Below are 20,329 nucleotides of genomic sequence, written 5' to 3' on the forward strand. Positions count from 1 at the left end.
GTTTGAGGGCAGGTATGTTTGTCCCAGGTTCTTGTCTTACATGTTTTAGAAAATGAAAACTTCTAGGAAAATGCTTTTGTTTTGTTAGAACCTTTTCAGTTTGCTGGAAAAGCTGGATAAGGGCCCTGAGAGAGAGATAGGGCGAGTTCCAGACATTGGGCCCGGTTCGGATCTTTGGCCTCACAGAGGGCTAATCAGGGCTTTCAGCTGTGCAAGAGTGTTATAGAGCTGCTGGCCTGATTAGGGTGTGCAGACTGCCTGGGAAGACTGCAGGATCTCTGTGAGAGAAACACGCTTCCTGATACAAGTGAGCCATACAGTGTTTACTGGAGAACTCTGTGTTTTTGTTTAGTGATAGTTAGGAGCATCTTGTGTTTAGTTAGTGCCGGACAGGCAAGGTATTTTCTTTTGGTGTTTGTTTTATTTTCTGTATAATAAAACTGGCTGGGGCCAGTTGTACCAGAAACTGGACTTGTGTGGTTCCTCAGCTGCTGCGTGCTGCCATTTACCCCAGGAAACGGCACCTTGTACCCTTACAGTGTTACAATATATATACACACGTGGGGCTACTGATCAGTACAGATCATAGCTGTGTAACAGAGGAACATAAGCTGTAGTAAGGTTATAAGGAGGCTACTGCCAGGCGAGTACTTACAGTAAGCGGGACAGGTTCTTGGAAGGCCAGGCTCATCTCATTACAGAAGAGATGCAATAGAAGTCTCTCACACTTCTGCAGACAATAGAAAAGGAGATATAAGTGAGCTGTTCCTCCACGTGTGAGCGTACACCTATCCCTTCCACTCTGACTTACTCTCTGATCCAGGGGCGTCATCATGGTGGTACCGCCAAGCTTCCTCTTCTCTGCCACAGATGGGTCGTCACAGTCATATTCCACTTCTGGCTTGGAAAGATCTCGACAGAAGGTGCAGATCCACTCACCACTGCAAGGAAAGTGACTGTGAGAGAACTATACCGCCATTATGCTACACTGCCACTACACCACACAGCACCACCAGGCTAGACGCCATAATGCTACACAACAGGCTACACCGCCAGCACAAAACTACCAGGCTACACCTTCACCGCGCAACACAAGTTTCTACAGAACCAGTTAGAACAAAGTAGAGTGTGAGATTGTGTGGGCACCTAGGGGATGGTCGGGTGCCCGTCACCTACACAGATGAGGCAGCAGTTTGTGGCAGAATGAATATGGCCAATAAACCACCGTGCCGCAGTGATGTTCCCGGAGGCTTGGTATAGATCGCTGTCCACAGGCCTCAGCGTCTATGTCACCGGCACTGATCAAACTGAAAGCCTAAATAACCAACCACTGCCAGGACTAATGCCTTGTATGATAATTTGACTAGACCAGTGGGTCCCAAATGCGGTCCTCAAGGCACCCCAACGGTCCAGGTTTTAAATGTATCCATGCTTGGCCACAGGTGACTTAATTAGCACCTCAGTCAATTTGATTTAACCATCTGTGCTGAGCCACGGATATCCCTGAAACCTGGACTGTTGGGGTGCCTTGAGGACCGCGTTTGGGAACCTCTGGACTAGACACAACTGGGGTGGGCACTGTACATGAGGCCAAGCCGATCTCACCTGGGGAAGCTCATCAGTGTAGGCACATGGCAGGAGAGATGGAAAACTTTAGGACACTTCTCGCAGCAGAGCAGCTCTCCGCCGTTCTGACACACCGCGCACCAGTCTTCGTTGGGGTCGTCCTCTTTCCCGCCACCGCTCTCTTTTACATGGCCCTGGGAGGTCCAGTTAATTGACCCTGGGTATGACCCATCCTGCATGACATGACGGTCACCGGTGCTGTCCGGAGTGTCCCTTCGTGGTGCGGCGTCCAGTCTGCGGTTGCCGTTCCGATCCAGCAGCATGGACGTTAAAATGCTTCCTGGGTAATCGGACTACAAGGAGAAGACAAGAGATTAATACACGGATCTCGCGGTCATTTCCACTTCCTCCAATAAAAGGGTTAATTATCCAACGCTCACTTCTTTATTTTTGAATACAAGATGCTTTGCCTATGGCAGTGGTTCCCAAACTCTGTCCCCAAGTCACCCCAACAGTCCAGGTTTTAAGGATATCCATGGTTGAGCACAGATGGTTTAATCAAAAAGGAATGTGTTCTAATGAAGGCACGTGTGCCCAAGCATGGATATCCTTAATAGCTGGACTGTTCAGATGTGGAGGACGGAGTTTGGGAACCACTGGCTTACAGGAATAGCTGCGCTGTCTGCTACATGCAGTTTTGGTTTCATTTTCCAAGAACCCCAGAGATTTATTACAGACGGGAGCGGCTGACACCGTGCGTACATCATTCCTGCGCCTGGATTGTCGCAGCGCTATGGAAAAGCTGCAACCGTAACATATCAGCATAAGAGCGTTCTTACGTTGCGCGGTCGCTGCTGCTGCGGCTGTGTGCGCCGGTTGCCTTGCTTTACAACCACAACCGGATATTCAAACGTCTCGCTCTCTGAGCTATTCTCTGGTTTAATCCGGATGGGCTCCAATCTGACAACCGGTACTTTGTGCGTGGAGTCCGCGCCTCCGCTGGGCTTGCTGGAAGATCCTGAACTGAGGAGGGAAGATCATCATTAGTAACCACAGAACAGTCAGACTACTCTCTACATACATAGCCTGCCCTCGCTAACACATCACTCATCTCCTGATATACTATGTGCTGCTGGGGACCCTGCTCCTCCCACTATACGGTATAACGCTCAGTCTGACTTCCTGCTGCCTCCATACATAACACAACCACCATGACATGAAGCCCTGTCTTACCCAACACTGACATCAGTGGACAGGGGACTGCATTTCTCTCTACATCAACCATTACACCTTCTCTGACCGTTAGGAATCCATATCTAGTATGTAAGGAATTGACCTGAATGGATAAAGAATTACCCCCACCATCAAAACGTCAGACTTAGAGGGTAGATGGGAGAAAGGGATGAGGCAAGAGACCTGCCTAGCTGAAGCAATGGCCAAGAGAAAGCCAACGGAACTGAACACAGGGAGATTCCTGGAGGACGCTTAGAACAAGACTGAAGCCACAAGGAAAACCTGGAGAGTGAAAAGACCTGCATCCCGTATATCATTTTAATGTCCAAAAGTATCAGCACATGAAGTGCCCTGATGGCTCAAGTAAGCCACTGTAACGGGTTGGTCGGGCACAAGTTTCCAGAAAGTTGTGTAGAAGAGGATTCCTGGGTGGACCATGTTCACTGGACTCAACTGTGAAGGAGAAAACAATGCCGAAGACTTTATTCCATCGTGATTAGTGGAGATCTGCTCTGGCATATCATGGTTTCAGTGTAGATAGCTAGTAGGGGACCAATAAGCAACTGAGGCAACAGAACTTTGATAGCGAAACAAAAGGGGCCTCTAGTGACGGAAGCTGTGGAATCAGGAGGCACTTTCCTCTCTTGACCTATTCCAGGTCAGCCCTAAAAAGTACATTCACCGACGGGCAGACATTTTGGATGTAATGCCTACTGACTATGGCGGAAGCGATGACCTCTGCATACTACGACTGCATTGGCCAAAGACGCAGTCGCTACCATAGAGACGCACGGTCATGCTAAATTAGTAGATACTTCTATGCCGACCTGCAAATTCCAGCTACCTCGCTAATGTAGCAGTTTCCTAAACTCCGCCATTATAGTCCAGAATTCACGCGTATCCGTGCTTGAGCACAGGTGGCTTAATTAGTATCTCAATTTGACTTAACCTTCTGGACTCATTCTTGGATATCCTTAAATCTGGACTGTAATGGCGGACTGTGGGAAACTCTGCGTTAATCAGCTGATTGAGGGGAGGGCGGCCCAATCACCGGCTGTTCTATATTCTGAGGATAAAGCTTGGAGGCTTGGCCCGATATTCTTTTCCCTGCAAAAACTTGCCATTGCCTTATCTTCTATCTGTACTTCCAATCGTGTCCAGGATGGACTCATTCAAAAATACCCCCGTGGCGTGCTGCGAGAAGCTTGGAACAACCTGCAGTGAGCAGAGGTCCCATAGGGCAGACATTATGTCATGGCCAAAAACAATCTGCCTTGGCGTATCCCAGATGGCCCCGGAAATCTTCTGCAGTCTCAATCTTGGGTTTGCCCATGGGGCAACGCTGTCCTATTGCTGTGTGTCCCAAAGCTACTGCCTTTTTCTACCCCCTACCCAATCACAGCTCTGCCTAACACAGGGGATCACAAAGATTCTGTATACTCGGTGTATGCTTCATACAGGTGGATTATAATGCCCAATGTCTGTGTCCCCCTACTGCCAGTAATTGCGTGAAGCCTCTCCTGTCCCTACACCAGTACTGGGCTCGTGAGGAAGCCTACATACAGAATCAGACGCTGGAAATGATGCAAGGACATTGGGGATCGTGACACTCATGCAGACAAGTGGTTACCTTTCCCGGCTGCCGACGCTGGATGCGCTTGAGGTACGGATGGGATGATGAACACCAGCCATGGATCCTGCATTAGTAGAAATGATCCTAGTGAGACGCAGCTCCCGGCAGAGGACCATTACCCAGCACAATGAGCCATGGTGCTAGAGTAGTGAGAACGATGGTACACAGACACTACGTAGCAAGGGCAGGATGTGATCTGTGGCTCATTACTGGGATAGATTAACCAGTAACTACATAAATACTGACGTATCACTGCCTGCGGTACAACAGTACGCTCCCACGCTCGGCCCGGCCCGGGACCAGCAGCAGAGTGTAAGCTTACTGAACCACAAGGACATACGCCGGCTATAATGTGTCGGTGTAGTATCGTGCTAACCCAGCCCAGGCTCAGCCCACCGACGTCTGATCTCTGACCAGAGCGACAGACAGACATTCTGTACCTAGTGGAGACGGCACAGAGGAATTGGGAGACTGAACGGTTCGGTGGGACATTATCCTCTGCTGCTGCTGCTGGTGGTGATTCTCCATCATGCTGTCTTTCCGCATCATCTTGTCCATCATCGCGTGATCAGTGCTATCGATCTGGAACAGAAACCGGTCACATGCGTTACATGGGACGATGAAACAGGAGGTAACGCATCTTACAGTGTAGGACAATTGGCTATGACCTACGTGTACAGCTATTACCAGCAGACAGACCAGTCAGGCAAAGCATAGTGATTTATCCCCTCCCCCTGCTATGCCATCCTCCCCTCAGATTTATCTCCTCCCCCTCTCCATCCCTCTGATGTATCCCCTCCCCCTGCTATGCCATCCTCCCCTCTGATGTATCCCCTCCCCCTCTCCATCCCTCTGATGTATTCCCTCCCACTGCTACGCCGCCTTCTCGTTCGAGTTATCCCCTCCCCCTGCTATTACACCCTCTCCTCCGAGTTATCCCCTCCCCCTGCTATTCCACCCTCTCCTCCGAGTTATCCCCTCCCCCTGCTATTCCACCCTCTCCTCCGAGTTGTCGCCTCCCCGCAACGCCGCTCTCTCCTCCGAGTTATCCCCTCCCCCTGCTACGCTGCCCTCCCTCCCCTCCGAGCTAGCCCCTTCCCTGCTACGCCACCCACCCTCCCCCCCGAGTTATCCCTGCCCCCTGCTATGCCACTCTCTCCTCAGAGTTATCACCTTCCCCTGCTATGCCACCCTCCCCTGCTACGCCACCCTCCCCTCCGGTTTATCCCCTCCCCCTGCTACACCGCCCTCTCCTCCGAGATATTCCCTCCCCCTACTACGCCGCCCCCTATCCTCCGAGATATCCCCTCTCCCTACTACGCTGCACTCCCCTCCGAGATATCCCCTCTCCCTACTACACTGCACTCCCCTCCGAGATATCACCTCAACATGCTACGCCGCCCTCCCCTCCAATTTATCACCAACCCTGCTATGCCACCGTACCATCCGATTTATCCACTCCCCATGCTAAGCCACCATCCTCTTCGATTTATCCCCTTCCCCTACTATGCCACCGTCCACTCCAATTTATCCCCTCACCCGACTACTCTGCCCTCCCCTCTGATTTATCCCCTTCCCCTGAAATGCCATCGTCCACTCCAATTTATCCCCTCACCCGACTACTCTGCCCTCCTCTGATTTATCCCCTTCCCCTGAAATGCCATCGTCCACTCCAATTTATCCCCTCACCCGACTACTCGGCCCTTCCCTCTGATTTATCCCCTTCCCCTGAAATGTCATCGTCCACTCCAATTTATCCCCTCACCCGACTACTCTGCCCTCCCCTCTGATTTATCCCCTTCCCCTGAAATGCCATCGTCCACTCCAATTTATCCCCTCACCCGACCACTCTGCCCTCCCCTCTGATTTATCCCCTTCCACTGAAATGCCATCGTCCACTCCAATTTATCCCCTCACCCGACTACTCTGCCCTCCCCTCTGATTTATCCCCTTCCCCTGAAATGCCATCGTCCACTCCAATTTATCCCCTCACCCGACTACTCTGCCCTTCCCTCTGATTTATCCCCTTCCCCTGAAATGCCATCGTCCACTCCAATTTATCCCCTCAACCGACTACTCCGCCCTCCCCTCTGATTTATCTCCACCCCTGCTATGCTGAATCTCTCGCCTTCAATATGGCCAACATCCCTCAGTCTCTTCATCCCTCTACTAGCTTCTTTACTCTCCCCATCACCTCCCCCATCCTCTATCACCTGCCTGCGAGACATAACGGACTACTCACCGCAACGTTTCCCGACAATGGAATTTGGCAGAATGTGTGGTTTATGAATATTTATACGTGTTTATTTTAGCTTTCCTAAGTTGAAATTTGATTTATTGCGATCATGTAAGTTGGCTGTACCGTGCCACGGAATCTGTGACGCCAAATGTCACCATCTGAGAGTGCGCAGCGCAACAGTAACGTTTCGCACTGTGGGTGTGTCAGCAAATGTCACAGACAAAGACTTACATCAGGCAGGGGTGGGAGGTTGAAGGAGTTGGCTGCTGATGATACCAGGTCAATAACGGGAGAAGACAGACCTTTTCCATCACTGCCTGCCACGCTAGTAATGGTGGGACTGGACGGAGTGGCAGTGGCGCTGGCAGCCGTATGGGCCAGGGATTGGTTTCCTGTGCCTTGCCACTATGGAGCAAAAAATAAAAAAATATATATATATATAAAATGTGTGCATAAAAACCCAAAGCAGCTTAAAAAAAAAATGCCAGTGGCACTGCAGCAGTGCAGCCCCGTCGCATCCAAGGGACACTGTGGGCGGGGCTCTACTTCTTACAGTCGGCGACCCCTCCCCCTGGGTGACATCACGACACAGTCATAGAGCCTTGCTCCAGCCTACAGGTGCAAACTCTATAGCAGCCCAGTGCGCGCGCCTAAGCTCTCTGCATTCGTTAAGAGAAAACGGGAGCTGCTGCCACAGATTTACAAACGTTTTTCATATACAGATGTAGCCATGCTTAGCTTTGCTGGCATGACTAGTGTGCGTACGCACGCGCCCTTAGGAAGTAATGGAGCGATCGCCAGCTGCGAATAGTTGCAGCCTGGCGCGCCATGGAGCAAGCTGCATTGCGGCAAGGCAGAACTTGGCTACATCTGTAAAACAATTATCAATACGGTTGACCGTCCTCTTACCTGTTTCATGGCATGCTGTGCCATGTATGCCACACGGACAGGACTGGGCCCCATGGGTCTCCTGGGCACGTTCTGCATATGAAGTTCCGCCGCAGACTGCGCGTTGTGCGGGTACCGCATCGGCTGGCCGGCCACCAACATACCGTTGGCTCTCGGGTTCATGGTCTGAACATTCACGAATCGCTGGGCTTGCTGGAGAAAGACGTTGCATTTTATTTTACATTGTGGACGTGAGTATATACTATCCAATAAAATCTGATCAAGGCATAGAGCAACCGGCTCCTGATGTTCTACACGGCGCAGGGAAGGTGGTTACCGTCACTGCACCGCAGAGAGAAAGTTCTACACGGCGCAGGGAAGGTGGTTACAGTCACTGCACCGCAGACAGAAAGTTCTACACGGCGCAGGGAAGGTGGTTACCATCACTGCACCGCAGACAGAAAGTTCTACACGGCGCAGGGAAGGTGGTTACCGTCACTGCACCACAGACAGAAAGTTCTACACGGCGCAGGGAAGGTGGTTACCGTCACTGCACCGCAGACAGAAAGTTCTACACGGCGCAGGGAAGGTGGTTACCGTCACTGCACCACAGACAGAAAGTTCTACACGGCGCAGGGAAGGTGGTTACAGTCACTGCACCGCAGACAAAGTTCTACACGGCGCAGGGAAGGTGGTTACCGTCACTGCACCGCAGAGAGAAAGTTCTACACGGCGCAGGGAAGGTGGTTACCGTCACTGCACCGCAGAGAGAAAGTTCTACACGGCGCAGGGAAGGTGGTTACCGTCACTGCACCGCAGAGAGAAAGTTCTACACGGCGCAGGGAAGGTGGTTACCGTCACTGCACCGCAGAGAGAAAGTTCTACACGGCGCAGGGAAGGTGGTTACAGTCACTGCACCGCAGACAGAAAGTTCTACACGGTGCAGGGAAGGTGGTTACAGTCACTGCACCGCAGAGAGAAAGTTCTACACGGCGCAGGGAAGGTGGTTACAGTCACTGCACCGCAGACAGAAAGTTCTACACGGCGCAGGGAAGGTGGTTACAGTCACTGCACCGCAGACAGAAAGTTCTACACGGTGCAGGGAAGGTGGTTACAGTCACTGCACCGCAGAGAGAAAGTTCTACACGGCGCAGGGAAGGTGGTTACAGTCACTGCACCGCAGACAGAAAGTTCTACACGGCGCAGGGAAGGTGGTTACAGTCACTGCACCGCAGACAGAAAGTTCTACACGGCGCAGGGAAGGTGGTTACAGTCACTGCACCGCAGACAAAGTTCTACACGGCGCAGGGAAGGTGGTTACCGTCACTGCACCGCAGACAAAGTTCTACACGGCGCAGGGAAGGTGGTTACCGTCACTGCACCGCAGACAAAGTTCTACACGGCGCAGAGAAGGTGGTTACTGTCGTTGCACCGCAGACAGAACAAATAAAGTATGGTAACAGTGCACACGATGATCATACGTACAAGGGGCACCTTACCTGATTGCCAACTTGAGGTGGGTGCTGCAGTGGCCCTTGGACTCTAGGGTTATTCATGCCCATGGGCTGTGGGGGTACATTGGCATTTGGTCGCTGCTGTGCCTGCTGCCGCTGGGCGAGGAGCTGCTGGTGCATGTGCTGGATGCGGAGCTGAGCTAGGCTGATCTGGGAGGGGAACTTGGGCAGCTGATTGCCGGGTGGGTTCCCCTGAGAATTCTGAACCTCCACAGGAGTCGTTTGCTGAGCAGGGTCCCCCTCTTCAATCACCAGAGAACCTGTGCCATGGGTGGCGGAGCAGAAACACCAGTCAGTACATACGCTGGAGTACAGCTCTCACTGCATTAGATGCGGGTGTGTGCAGCACTGCGTGTTAGATCAGGGGTCGCTCTTCACTACAGAGCATTCTGGCCAATCTTGTACCCAAAGTCTTGACGTTTATAAAGTGGCTGTATAAAACATGGATGACAGACAGACTTGGCCCAGAGGAAATGATCTGCAGTATCCGGATTGCTGGGATGCAGATGGCATCCCCTGTAACACTCAGAGCAGACCTGACTCTCACTAAGGGGGAAGTTTACCAAAGCTTGGGAGAGAAAGAGGGGTGAGATCAAGAACTAACCAATCTGCTTCTGTCATATTACAGGCTGTTTTTAGAAGCGGATTGGTTGGTACTTTCTCATTCTCTAAGCTTTGATACATTTCCCCCTGAATCTGCTATATAATAGGTTATGTGTGGTCAGTTTACTGGAACACATTATTAACAACGTTTCATGCAGCCGCGTACTGAGATGAATGCGTTACCTAGGTTGAATATATTCTGGGCCCAGGAATTTGCATCACAGAGAAACTGGACGTTGTTGGTTACGGGCGCGACATCCCAGCGAGCGCGCAGCAGGTGCCGGAGGCGATAAGTTATCTGAGACAGGAAGGGGAGACAAACCCCAAACATTTACTACACATGAGCACTGTGACACCCCACACAAGAACCCTCATGTACTATAACACATCATGCAATATACTCTGCACCACCACATGGCTATGGGACGGCCAATCAGAGGCTGAAGCTCACAGCCGGGGCTGTCAGGGGAACCACTAAAACTTATTCTATGATACCGCAATTCAGAAAAACGTTCAAATTTGTTTTTTTTTTTTTTTGGTAAACGGACCTTATGGCCTTAAAACCTGATGAATGCTAGGTATGTTTTTTTATTTATAAAGTGAATATGTGAAGTCAGGAAGACCTAACATCTTCTTAAATATCTCAGTTGCTAAATGCAGAAATTCAAGATGTGAAGTACCTGCTTTCAAAAAATAAAAAAAATATATATATATATTTATTTATATGTATTACTACTACTCTTACATTAATTGAATATTCTATAAATAAATTCAGATGTAAACAATCATTGTGTAGAAAGACCACTGACTGAACAATTTTATTGTCACCTACTCTGTGTTTGGCCTGAATAAGACGCAATCAGCGCACAATAACAGAATACGACGGATGAGTACTGGGAGAATGGAGTATCGCAGAATTACCGCACTCCACAAATATAACAATCAGGCACAATAAAACATTATAACCTAGAAAGTGCTGGACATTTCTGGAGTAAAGTTTATAAATGGAATATTTTCTAGGCCATCGAGACAAGAAGAGAACGGTGACCTAGAAATGAATCTGGTTGCTGGATGCTCTCCCTGAAGTGTGAGTGGGGCTGATGTAAAGTTCTCACATTTGGGAGCAAGCTTAATATCCGAACTGATCTCATCTGAATTTAAAGGGTCAAATTCAATGAAACTGGCTCTCGTGATGTCTGGTATAAACATCGCTACATGAAAGTGTAAAGGTTTAGAAGCGGTTGCTCCGTAGAACGTTACAGCACTTTCTGCAGAACCATAAGGTAAAACCCATTTTACACAAATTGCATACGCAATACACCTTACGCGAGACTCCAATTGTGGGCGCCTCTGTACACAACTAGCGCCTGTGACATCTGTATATTATTGCAAGGCCAGTACGGAAAAAGAAAAAAAAACAAGAAAAAGAAAAACACTTGCGATGGGAATTGCGTACATCTCTGGATCAGGACATACGCTAGGAAGATTAATCTGTTTAATTTTATCTTTGCTTCTCCTGGCCCCATGGAAAGCCGGAGGTTGTACATGATCACATCAACAGTGGGAACAGAATTCAGGTCCTTGGCTGATAAGGAAGCAGAGGATGCTGGGACCTACCAGGCGTTTGCTGTACAGTAACGCGGTGCTGCTGCCGCTGGAGACCGCCCACTTGGAGAAATACACCACGTGCTCCAGCTGCTTGGAGAAGCCGTCAACCTCACTTTGCTGCTTCAGGAGTTTCATCCGCCGATCCCTGGCAAGAGCCTATCAGAGAGAGAGAACCTGTCATTACCACCATATTGTCCAGCGCCAGCCCTGAAATAACCACAAAACTACACACTGCACCAACACCCCTCTTATACAGCAGGAAGCTTTGTTGCGGGGTTGGGAGGGGGAAGAAAGGTTTAAAAAATATATCATTTATTTTTGTTTAATCCAGTTTTTTTTGCATTGATGTTTTGGCAAAAAAATAAAAATAAATACTGAATCCTGCGTATATTAATACGGCGAAACGTTGCTATGTATTACAAATACCGTGTGTTACTGCTTCCAACATTAACAATCCAAAGTTATTAGGCTTTGATATGATTTATTTTACATCTTTCAGTAAAACCAAATGTGTTACTGCTTATTACATCTGAATATATGTATAGACTAAACATATTACACTCCGAATAGTACAGCTCAATAGGACTGAAGGTTTTGAATTGAAATAAATATGGAGGTTAAACCATGCGGTGTTTCTGTGTGTATTGCCTCGTTAACGCATTGGATTTGTTTACAATTCAGATTGAAAATGTTAGTAGTTGTTTTCTCCTGTCCTATAGGATTGTTAGGGGAGGAATTTGTGGAGTTTTAGCTGATGCTAGGCAGATTTAGTACCTCTCTGATCTGGTTCACCCTCCCTATCTCTCTGTTGTATCTGAATTTACAGCATCGGCTTAGCTCACTCAAATGAAGACTACAAGCAACAAGAGTGTTATAATAACAGGGAGATTCAGTTATAAGAGGCTTACTTTTATTTCTTATTAAGTTACGGTGCCGTTCCTGTAGACAGCAGAATTTAAAAAAAAAAATATTTATATATATATATATATATGGGAATAGATATAGTGGCCAACAGTAGCCGTTTATGTACACGGACTACCTGGCTTCTGGAATTCCTGCGGCCACGGTGTACACGCCTGAATGGACAGGGACAATGGCCAATTGCTCACAAGACTTGCATGTCCATTACAGGAGGGAGATATTAGGTTATTGAGTTCTACAGGTGGGGCGAGGTTTGTTGCAGAGTGCGGAGCACCATGGTAATAGATTAGTGTGATGTACGAGAGTCACTTGAGGGTGCAGCAATCTAAAATAAAGGCGTTTGCTACATAAATTGTTTTCATAGACAACTCCCTGGTGTGTTGTGAAATCTCTCTCTGATTCGGGTATGTGCCAAGCGTTGCCTTCCTCCCTGCTCTTTCTTCTCCTTCCCTGTCTCTCTCCTTCCGCTCTGTATTTATATTGTACTCACTGTACTTTGTGGGTTTTTTTTTATTTAAATAATTACAAAACCTATCGTTTTCCTGCAGTTTTATTGTGATTTCATAATAAAATCATCTTTTACAGGTTATTACATTTATTAATTGCCCAACTGTTTGACTATTTCATAAAAATATATTAAATAAATAAATTAAATAGGATTTTTAATTACCTACCGGTAAATCTTTTTCTCGTAGTCTGTAGAGGATGCTGGGGTCCACATTAGTACCATGGGGTATAGACGGGTCCACTAGGTGGCATTGGCACTTTAAAAGTTTAAGAGTGTGGGCTGGCTCCTCCCTCTATGCCCCTCCTACCAGACCCAGTCTAGAAACTGTGCCCGAGGAGACTGACATCTTCGAGATAAGGATTACACAGATCGTGGCGAGATTCACACAGCAGCTCACACACAAGGCAACCCAAGCGCTAACTAGCTTGAAACATCAGCAACGGCTGAACAGTAACAAGACAGTACTTACCCAGAACTAAGCAGTACTGAACTAAATAACCACTGCAGGATAACGAAGCGCTGGGCGGGCGACCAGCATCCTCTACGGACTACGAGTAAAGAATTTACCGGTAGGTAATTAAAAATAAGATTTTACTCACCGGTAAATCTATTTCTCGTAGTCCGTAGTGGATGCTGGGGACTCCGTAAGGACCATTGGGAATAGCGGCTCCGCAGGAGACTGGGCACAGCTAAGAAAGATTTAGGACTACCTGGTGTGCACTGGCTCCTCCCACTATGACCCTCCTCAAGACTTCAGTTAGGATACTGTGCCCGGAAGAGCTGACACAATAAGGAAGGATTTTGAATCCCGGGTAAGACTCATACCAGCCACACCAATCACACCGTATAACTCGTGATAATATACCCAGTTAACAGTATGAACACAACAGAGCCTCTCAAAAGATGGCTCAACAATAACCCTTGTAGTTAACAATAACTATATACAAGTATTGCAGACAGTCCGCACTTGGGACGGGCGCCCAGCATCCACTACGGACTACGAGAAATAGATTTACCGGTGAGTAAAATGTTATTTTCTCTGACGTCCTAGTGGATGCTGGGGACTCCGTAAGGACCATGGGGATTATACCAAAGCTCCCAAACGGGCGGGAGAGTGCGGATGACTCTGCAGCACCGAATGAGAGAACTCAAGGTCCTCCTCAGCCAGGGTATCAAATTTGTAGAATTTTGCAAACGTGTTTGCCCCTGACCAAGTAGCAGCTCGGCAAAGTTGTAAGGCCGAGACCCCTCGGGCAGCCCCCCAAGAAGAGCCCACTTTCCTCGTGGAATAGGCTTTTACAGATTTAGGCTGCGGCAGGCCAGCCACAGAATGCGCAAGCTGAATTGTGCTACAAATCCAGCGAGCAATAGTCTGCTTTGAAGCAGGAGCACCCATCTTGTTTGGTGCATACAGGATAAATAGCGAGTCAGTCTTCCTGACTCCAGCCGTCCTGGAAACATACATTTTCAAGGCCCTGACTACGTCCAGTAACTTGGAGTCCTCCAAGTCCCTAGTAGCCGCAGGCACCACGATAGGTTGGTTCAAGTGAAAAGCTGATACCACCTTAGGAAGAAACTGGGGGGACGAGTCCTCAATTCTGCCCTATCCATATGGAAAATCAAATAAGGGCTTTTACATGACAAAGCCGCCAATTCTGACACACGCCTTGCCGAAGCCAAGGCCAAAAGCATGACCACTTTCCACGTGAGATATTTTAAATCCACGGTTTTGAGTGGCTCAACCAATGTGACTTTAGGAAACCCAACACCACGTTGAGGTCCCAAGGTGCCACTGGAGGCACAAAAGGAGGCTGAATATGCAGCACTCCCTTGGCAAATGTCTGAACTTCAGGCAGTGAAGCCAGTTCTTTTTGGAAGAAAATCGACAGAGCCGAAATCTGGACCTTAATGGAACCCAGTTTTAGGCCCATAGTCACCCCTGACTGTAGGAAGTGCAGAAATCGACCTAGCTGGAATTCCTCCGTTGGGGCCTTCCTGGCCTCACACCACGCAACATATTTTCGCCATATGCGGTGATAATGTTGTACGGTTACATCTTTTCTAGCTTTAATAAGCGTAGGAATGACTTCCTCCGGAATACCCTTTTCTTTTAGGATCCGGTGTTCAACCGCCATGCCGTTAAACGCAGCCGCGGTAAGTCTTGGAACAGACAGGGCCCCTGCAGCAGCAGGTCCTGTCTGAGCGGCAGAGGCCATGGGTCCTCTGAGATTAATTCTTGAAGTTCCGGGTACCAAGACCTTCTTGGCCAATCTGGAACAATGAGAATAGTTCTTACTCCTCTTTTCTTTATTATCCTCAGTACCTTGGGTATGAGAGGAAGAGGAGGGAACACATAAACCGACCGGTACACCCACGGTGTCACTAGAGCGTCCACAGCTATCGCCTGAGGGTCTCTTGACCTGGCGCAATATTTTTCTAGCTTTTTGTTTAAGCGGGACGCCATCATGTCCACCTGTGGCTTTTCCCAACGGTTTACAATCAGTTGGAAGACTTCTGGATGAAGTCCCCACTCTCCCGGGTGGAGGTCGTGCCTGCTGAGGAAGTCTGCTTCCCAGTTGTCCACTTTCGGAATGAACACTGCTGACAGTGCTAACACGTAATTTTTCGCCCATCGGAGAATCCTTGTGGCTTCTGCCATCGCCGTCCTGCTTCTTGTGCCGCCCTGTCGATTTACATGGGCGACTGCCGTGATGTTGTCTGACTGAATCAGAACCGGCTGGTTTTGAAGCAGGGGCTTTGCTTGACTTAGGGCATTGTAAATGGCCCTCAGTTCCAGAACATTTATGTGTAGGGAAGTCTCCTGACTTGACCAAAGTCCTTGGAAGTTTCTTCCCCGTGTGACTGCACCCCAGCCCCGAAAGCAGGCATCCGTGGTCACCAGGACCAAGTCCTGTATGCAGAATCTGCGGCCCTCTCAGAGATGAGCACTCTGCAGCCACCACAGCAGAGACACCCTGGTCCTTGGAGACAGGGTTATCAACCGATGCATTTGAAGATGCGATCCGGACCATTGGTCCAACAGGTCCCACTGAAAGGTTCTGGCATGGAACCTGCCGAATGGAATCGCTTCGTAGGAAGCTACCATCTTTCCCAGGACTCGCGTGCAATGATGCACCGACACCTGTTTTGGTTTCAGGAGGCCTCTCACTAGAGATGACAGCTCCTTGGCTTTCTCCTCTGGGAGAAACACTTTTTTCTGGACTGTGTCCAGAATCATCCCCAGAAACAGTAGACGTGTCGCCGGAACCAGCTGAGACTTTGGAATATTCAGAATCCAACCGTGCTGGTGTAGCACCTCCTGAGATAATGCTACGCCGACCAACAACTGCTCTCTGGACCTCGCCCTTATCAGGAGATCGTCCAAGTATGGGATAATTAAAACTCCCTTTTTCCGAAGGAGTATCATCATTTCGGCCATTACCTTGGTAAATACCCTCGGTGCCGTGGACAGGCCGAACGGCAACGTCTGGAGTTGGTAATGACAATCCTGTACCACAAATCTGAGGTACTCCTGGTGAGGATGGTAAATGGGGACATGCAGGTAAGCATCCTTGATGTCCAGAGATACCATGTAATCTCCCTCTTCCAGGCTTGCAATAACCGCCCTGAGCGATTCCATCTTGAACTTGAATTTTCTTAAATATGTGTTCAAGGATTTCAAATTTAAAATGGGTCTCACCGAACCGTCCGGTTTCGGTACCACAAACATTGTGGAATAGTAAACCCGTCCTTGTTGAAGTAGGGGCACCTTGACTATCACCTGCTGGGAATACAGCTTGTGAATTGCCTCTAACACAGCCTCCCTTTCTGAAGGAGTCGTTGGTAAGGCAGATTTGAGGAAACGGCGGGGGGATGTCTCGAATTCCAGCCTGTACCCCTGAGATACCACTTGAAGGATCCAGGGATCTACCTGTGAGCGAGCCCACTGATTGCTGAAGTTTTTGAGACAGCCCCCCACCGTACCTGGCTCCGCCTGCTGAGCCCCAGCGTCATGCGGCGGACTTAGAAGAAGCGGAGGAGGACTTTTGTTCCTGGGAAGTGGCTGTATGCTGCAGCTTTTTTCCCCTACCTCTGCCTCTGGGCAGAAAGGACGCGCCTCTACCCCGTCTGCTCTTTTGGGGGCGAAAGGACTGCACCTGATAATACGGTGCTCTCTTTGGTTGTGAGGGGACATGTGGCAAAAATGCTGACTTCCCAGCTGTTGCTGTGGACACTAAGTCTGAAAGACCATCCCCGAACTCCTCACCCTTATAAGGCAAAACTTCCATGTGCCTTTTAGAATCTGCATCACCTGTCCACTGCCGGGTTCATAACCCTCTCCTGGCACAAATGGACAGTGCACTTATTTTTGATGCCAGCCGGCAAATATCCCTCTGTGCCTCTCTTATGTAAAAGACAGCGTCTTTAATATGCTCTACGTTTAGCAATATAGTGTCCCTGTCTAGGGTGTCAATGTTTTCTGACAGGGAGTCTGACCATGCAGCTGCAGCACTGCACATCCATGCTGAGACAATAGCTGGTCTCAGTATAATACCAGTGTGTGTATATATAACTTTCTGGAGAGCCTCCTGCTTTCTGTCAGCAGGTTCCTTTAGGGCGGCCGTATCCTGGGACGGCAGTGCCACCTTTTTTGATAAGCGCGTAAGTGCTTTATCCACCCTAGGGGGTGTTTCCCAACGTGACCTATCCTCTGGCGGGAAAGGGTACGCCATTAGTAATTTTTTTGAAATTACCAATTTTTTATCGGGGGAAGCCCACGCTAGTTCACACACTTCATTCAATTCTTCAGAAGGGGGAAAAACTACTGGTAGTTTTTTCTCCCCAAACATAATACCCTTTTTTGTGGTACCTGGGGTCACCTCAGAAATGTGTAAAACATTTTTCATTGCCTCAATCATATAACGAGTGGCCCTATTGGACATTACATTAGTCTCTTCGTCGTCGACACTGGTATCAGTATCCGTGTCGACATCTGTGTCTGCCATCTGAGGTAGCGGGCGTTTTAGAGCCCCTGATGACTTTTGAGACGTCTGGGCAGGCACGGGCTGAGAAGCCGGCTGCCCCGCATTTGGCATGTCGTCAAATTTTTTATGTAAGGAGTCGACACTTTCGCGTAATTCCTTCCACAAGTCCATCCACTCCGGTGTCTGCCCCGCAGGGGGTGACAACACATTTATAGGCACCTGCTCCTCCTCCACATAAGTCTCCTCATCAAACATGTCGACACAGCCGTACCGACACACCGCACACACACACAGGGAATGCTCTGACAGAAGACAGGACCCCACCAAGCCCTTTGGAGACAGAGAGAGAGTATGCCAGCACACACCAGAGCGCTATATAATGCAGGGATTAACTAAATTATATCCCCTTATAGCTGCTATATGTATATTGCGCCTAAATTTAGTGCCCCCCCTCTCTTTTTTACCCTTTTCTGTAGTGTAGACTGCAGGGGAGAGCCAGGGAGCTTCCTTCCAGCGGAGCTGTGAGGGAGAAATGGCGCCAGTGTGCTGATGAAGATAGCTCGCCCCTTTTTCGGCGGACTTTTCTCCCGCTTTTTTATGGATTCTGGCAGGGGTATTTATCACATATATAGCCTCTGGGGCTATATATTGTGATATATTTTGCCAGCCAAGGTGTATTTATTGCTTCTCAGGGCGCCCCCCCCCCCCCCCAGCGCCCTGCACCCTCAGTGACCGGAGTGTGAAGTGTGTATGAGGAGCAATGGCGCACAGCTGCAGTGCTGTGCGCTGCCTTGGTGAAGACTGATGTCTTCTGCCGCCGATTTTCCGGATTCTTCTTGCTCTGTAAGGGGGCCGGCGGCGCGGCTCCGGGACCGAACACCAATGGCCGGTTCCATGCGGTCGATCCCTCTGGAGCTAATGCTGTCCAGTAGCCTAAGAAGCCCAAGCTACCACCAGTTAGGTAGGTTCGCTTCTTCTCCCCTTAGTCCCTCGCTGCAGTGAGTCTGTTGCCAGCAGATCTCACTGTAAAATAAAAAACCTAAAATATACTCTCTCTCTAGGAGCTCAGGAGAGCCCCTAGTGTGCATCCAGCTCAGCCGGGCACAGGATTCTAACTGAAGTCTGGAGGAGGGTCATAGTGGGAGGAGCCAGTGCACACCAGGTAGTCTTAAATCTTTCTTAGCTGTGCCGTGTCTCCTGCGGAGCCGCTATTCCCATTGGTCCTTACGGAGTCCCCAGCATCCACTAGGACGTCAGAGAAATCCTATTTTCTCTTACGTCCTAGAGAATGCTGGGGTCCACATTAGTACCATGGGGGATGTACCAAAACTCCCAGAACGGGAGGAAGAGCACGTTGGCTCCTGCAGAACCAATTGACCAAACTTAAGGTCCTCATAAGCCAAAGTTTCAATCTTGTAGAACTTTGCGAACGTGTTCGACCCCGACCAAGTAGCTGCTCGACAGAGTTGTAATGCCGAGACACCCCGGGCAGCCGCCCCTGGAAGAACCCACCTTACGAGTAGAGTGGGCCTCAACAGATGTAGGACATGGCAAGCCTGCCGTAGAATACGCATGCTGGATAGTGAACCTGATCCAGCGAGAGATCGTCTGCTTAGAAGCAGGACACCCAAGTTGCTTGGGGTCATACAGGACAAACAGAGTCCAACTTTCTGTGATGAGCAGTTCTCCTCACATAGATTTTTAGAGCCCTTACAACATCTAAGGACTTAAATGAAATTGAGGAGTCAGTCACAACTGGCATCACAATAGGTTGGTTGGTTGATATGAAATGCCGACACAACCTTCCGAAGAAACTGCTGATGTGTCCGAAGCTCAGCTCTATCTTCATGGAAGATCAAGTATGGGCTTTTACATGACAAAGCCACTAACTCTGACACACGTCTAGCAGACGCTAAGGCCAACAAAGTGACAGCCTTCCACGTGAGAAACTTGACCTCAACCTCCTGTAGAGGTTCAAACTAGTCTGACTCGAGGAACTGCAACACCACGTTAAGATCCCAAGGCGCTGTAGGTGGTACAAAGGGAGGTTGGATGTGCAGAACACACTTCAAAAAGGTCTGAACCTCAGGGAGTGCAGCCAACTGTTTCTGGAAGAAAATGGATAGGGCCGAAATCTGGACCTTTATGGATTTTTTCCTCAGGCCCTTATCCACACCTGCTTGCAGGAAGAGAAGAAATCGTCCCAGTTGAAACTCCACCGTAGGAAACTTCTTGGACTCACACCAATACACATTTTTTCCAAATACGATGGTAATGTTTAGACGTTACTCCTTTCCTAGCCTGTACCAGGGTAGGAATAACCTTGTTCAGAATGTCCTTTCCGAGCTAGTATCTGGCGTTCAACCTCCATGCCGTCAAACGTAGCCTGGTAAGTCTTGATAGGCGAACGGCCCCTGCTGCAGCAGGTCCTCCCGAAGAGGAAGAGGCCTATGCTCTTCTAGCAGTAGATCCAGAAGATCCACGTACCAAGCCCTTCTTGGCCAGTCCGGAGCAATGAGAATTGCCTGAACTCCTGTTCTCCTTATGAGTTTGAGAACTCTTGGAATGAGTAAAGTGGAGGAAACACGTACACCGTCTGGAACACCCACGGAGTCACTAGGGCGTCCACCA

The 20,329-nt window shown here is 49.2% G+C and overlaps 1 protein-coding gene across 3 annotated transcripts in view; it reads right to left on the reverse strand.

Moving 5' to 3' along the window:
- TRIM24 (tripartite motif containing 24) overlaps nt 1-20,329 on the reverse strand; it is a 94,071-nt gene that overhangs the window by 1,327 nt on the left and 72,415 nt on the right. For 2 of the 3 annotated variants that reach the window (XM_063929355.1, XM_063929354.1), the window contains exons 7-17: nt 11,294-11,440; nt 9,860-9,974; nt 9,059-9,333; nt 7,581-7,772; nt 6,903-7,076; nt 4,873-5,014; nt 4,430-4,496; nt 2,406-2,589; nt 1,606-1,919; nt 812-941; nt 656-730 (exon numbers count right to left, since the gene is read on the reverse strand). In XM_063929355.1, the coding sequence (XP_063785425.1) occupies nt 656-730; nt 812-941; nt 1,606-1,919; nt 2,406-2,589; nt 4,430-4,496; nt 4,873-5,014; nt 6,903-7,076; nt 7,581-7,772; nt 9,059-9,333; nt 9,860-9,974; nt 11,294-11,440 (1,815 nt within the window). The remainder of the gene's footprint in view (nt 1-655; nt 731-811; nt 942-1,605; nt 1,920-2,405; nt 2,590-4,429; nt 4,497-4,872; nt 5,015-6,902; nt 7,077-7,580; nt 7,773-9,058; nt 9,334-9,859; nt 9,975-11,293; nt 11,441-20,329) is intronic. The other variant, XM_063929356.1, reaches the window with a different exon arrangement.

Source organism: Pseudophryne corroboree, chromosome 6 (assembly GCF_028390025.1).
Source record: "Pseudophryne corroboree isolate aPseCor3 chromosome 6, aPseCor3.hap2, whole genome shotgun sequence".
Classification (NCBI taxonomy): domain Eukaryota; kingdom Metazoa; phylum Chordata; class Amphibia; order Anura; family Myobatrachidae; genus Pseudophryne; species Pseudophryne corroboree.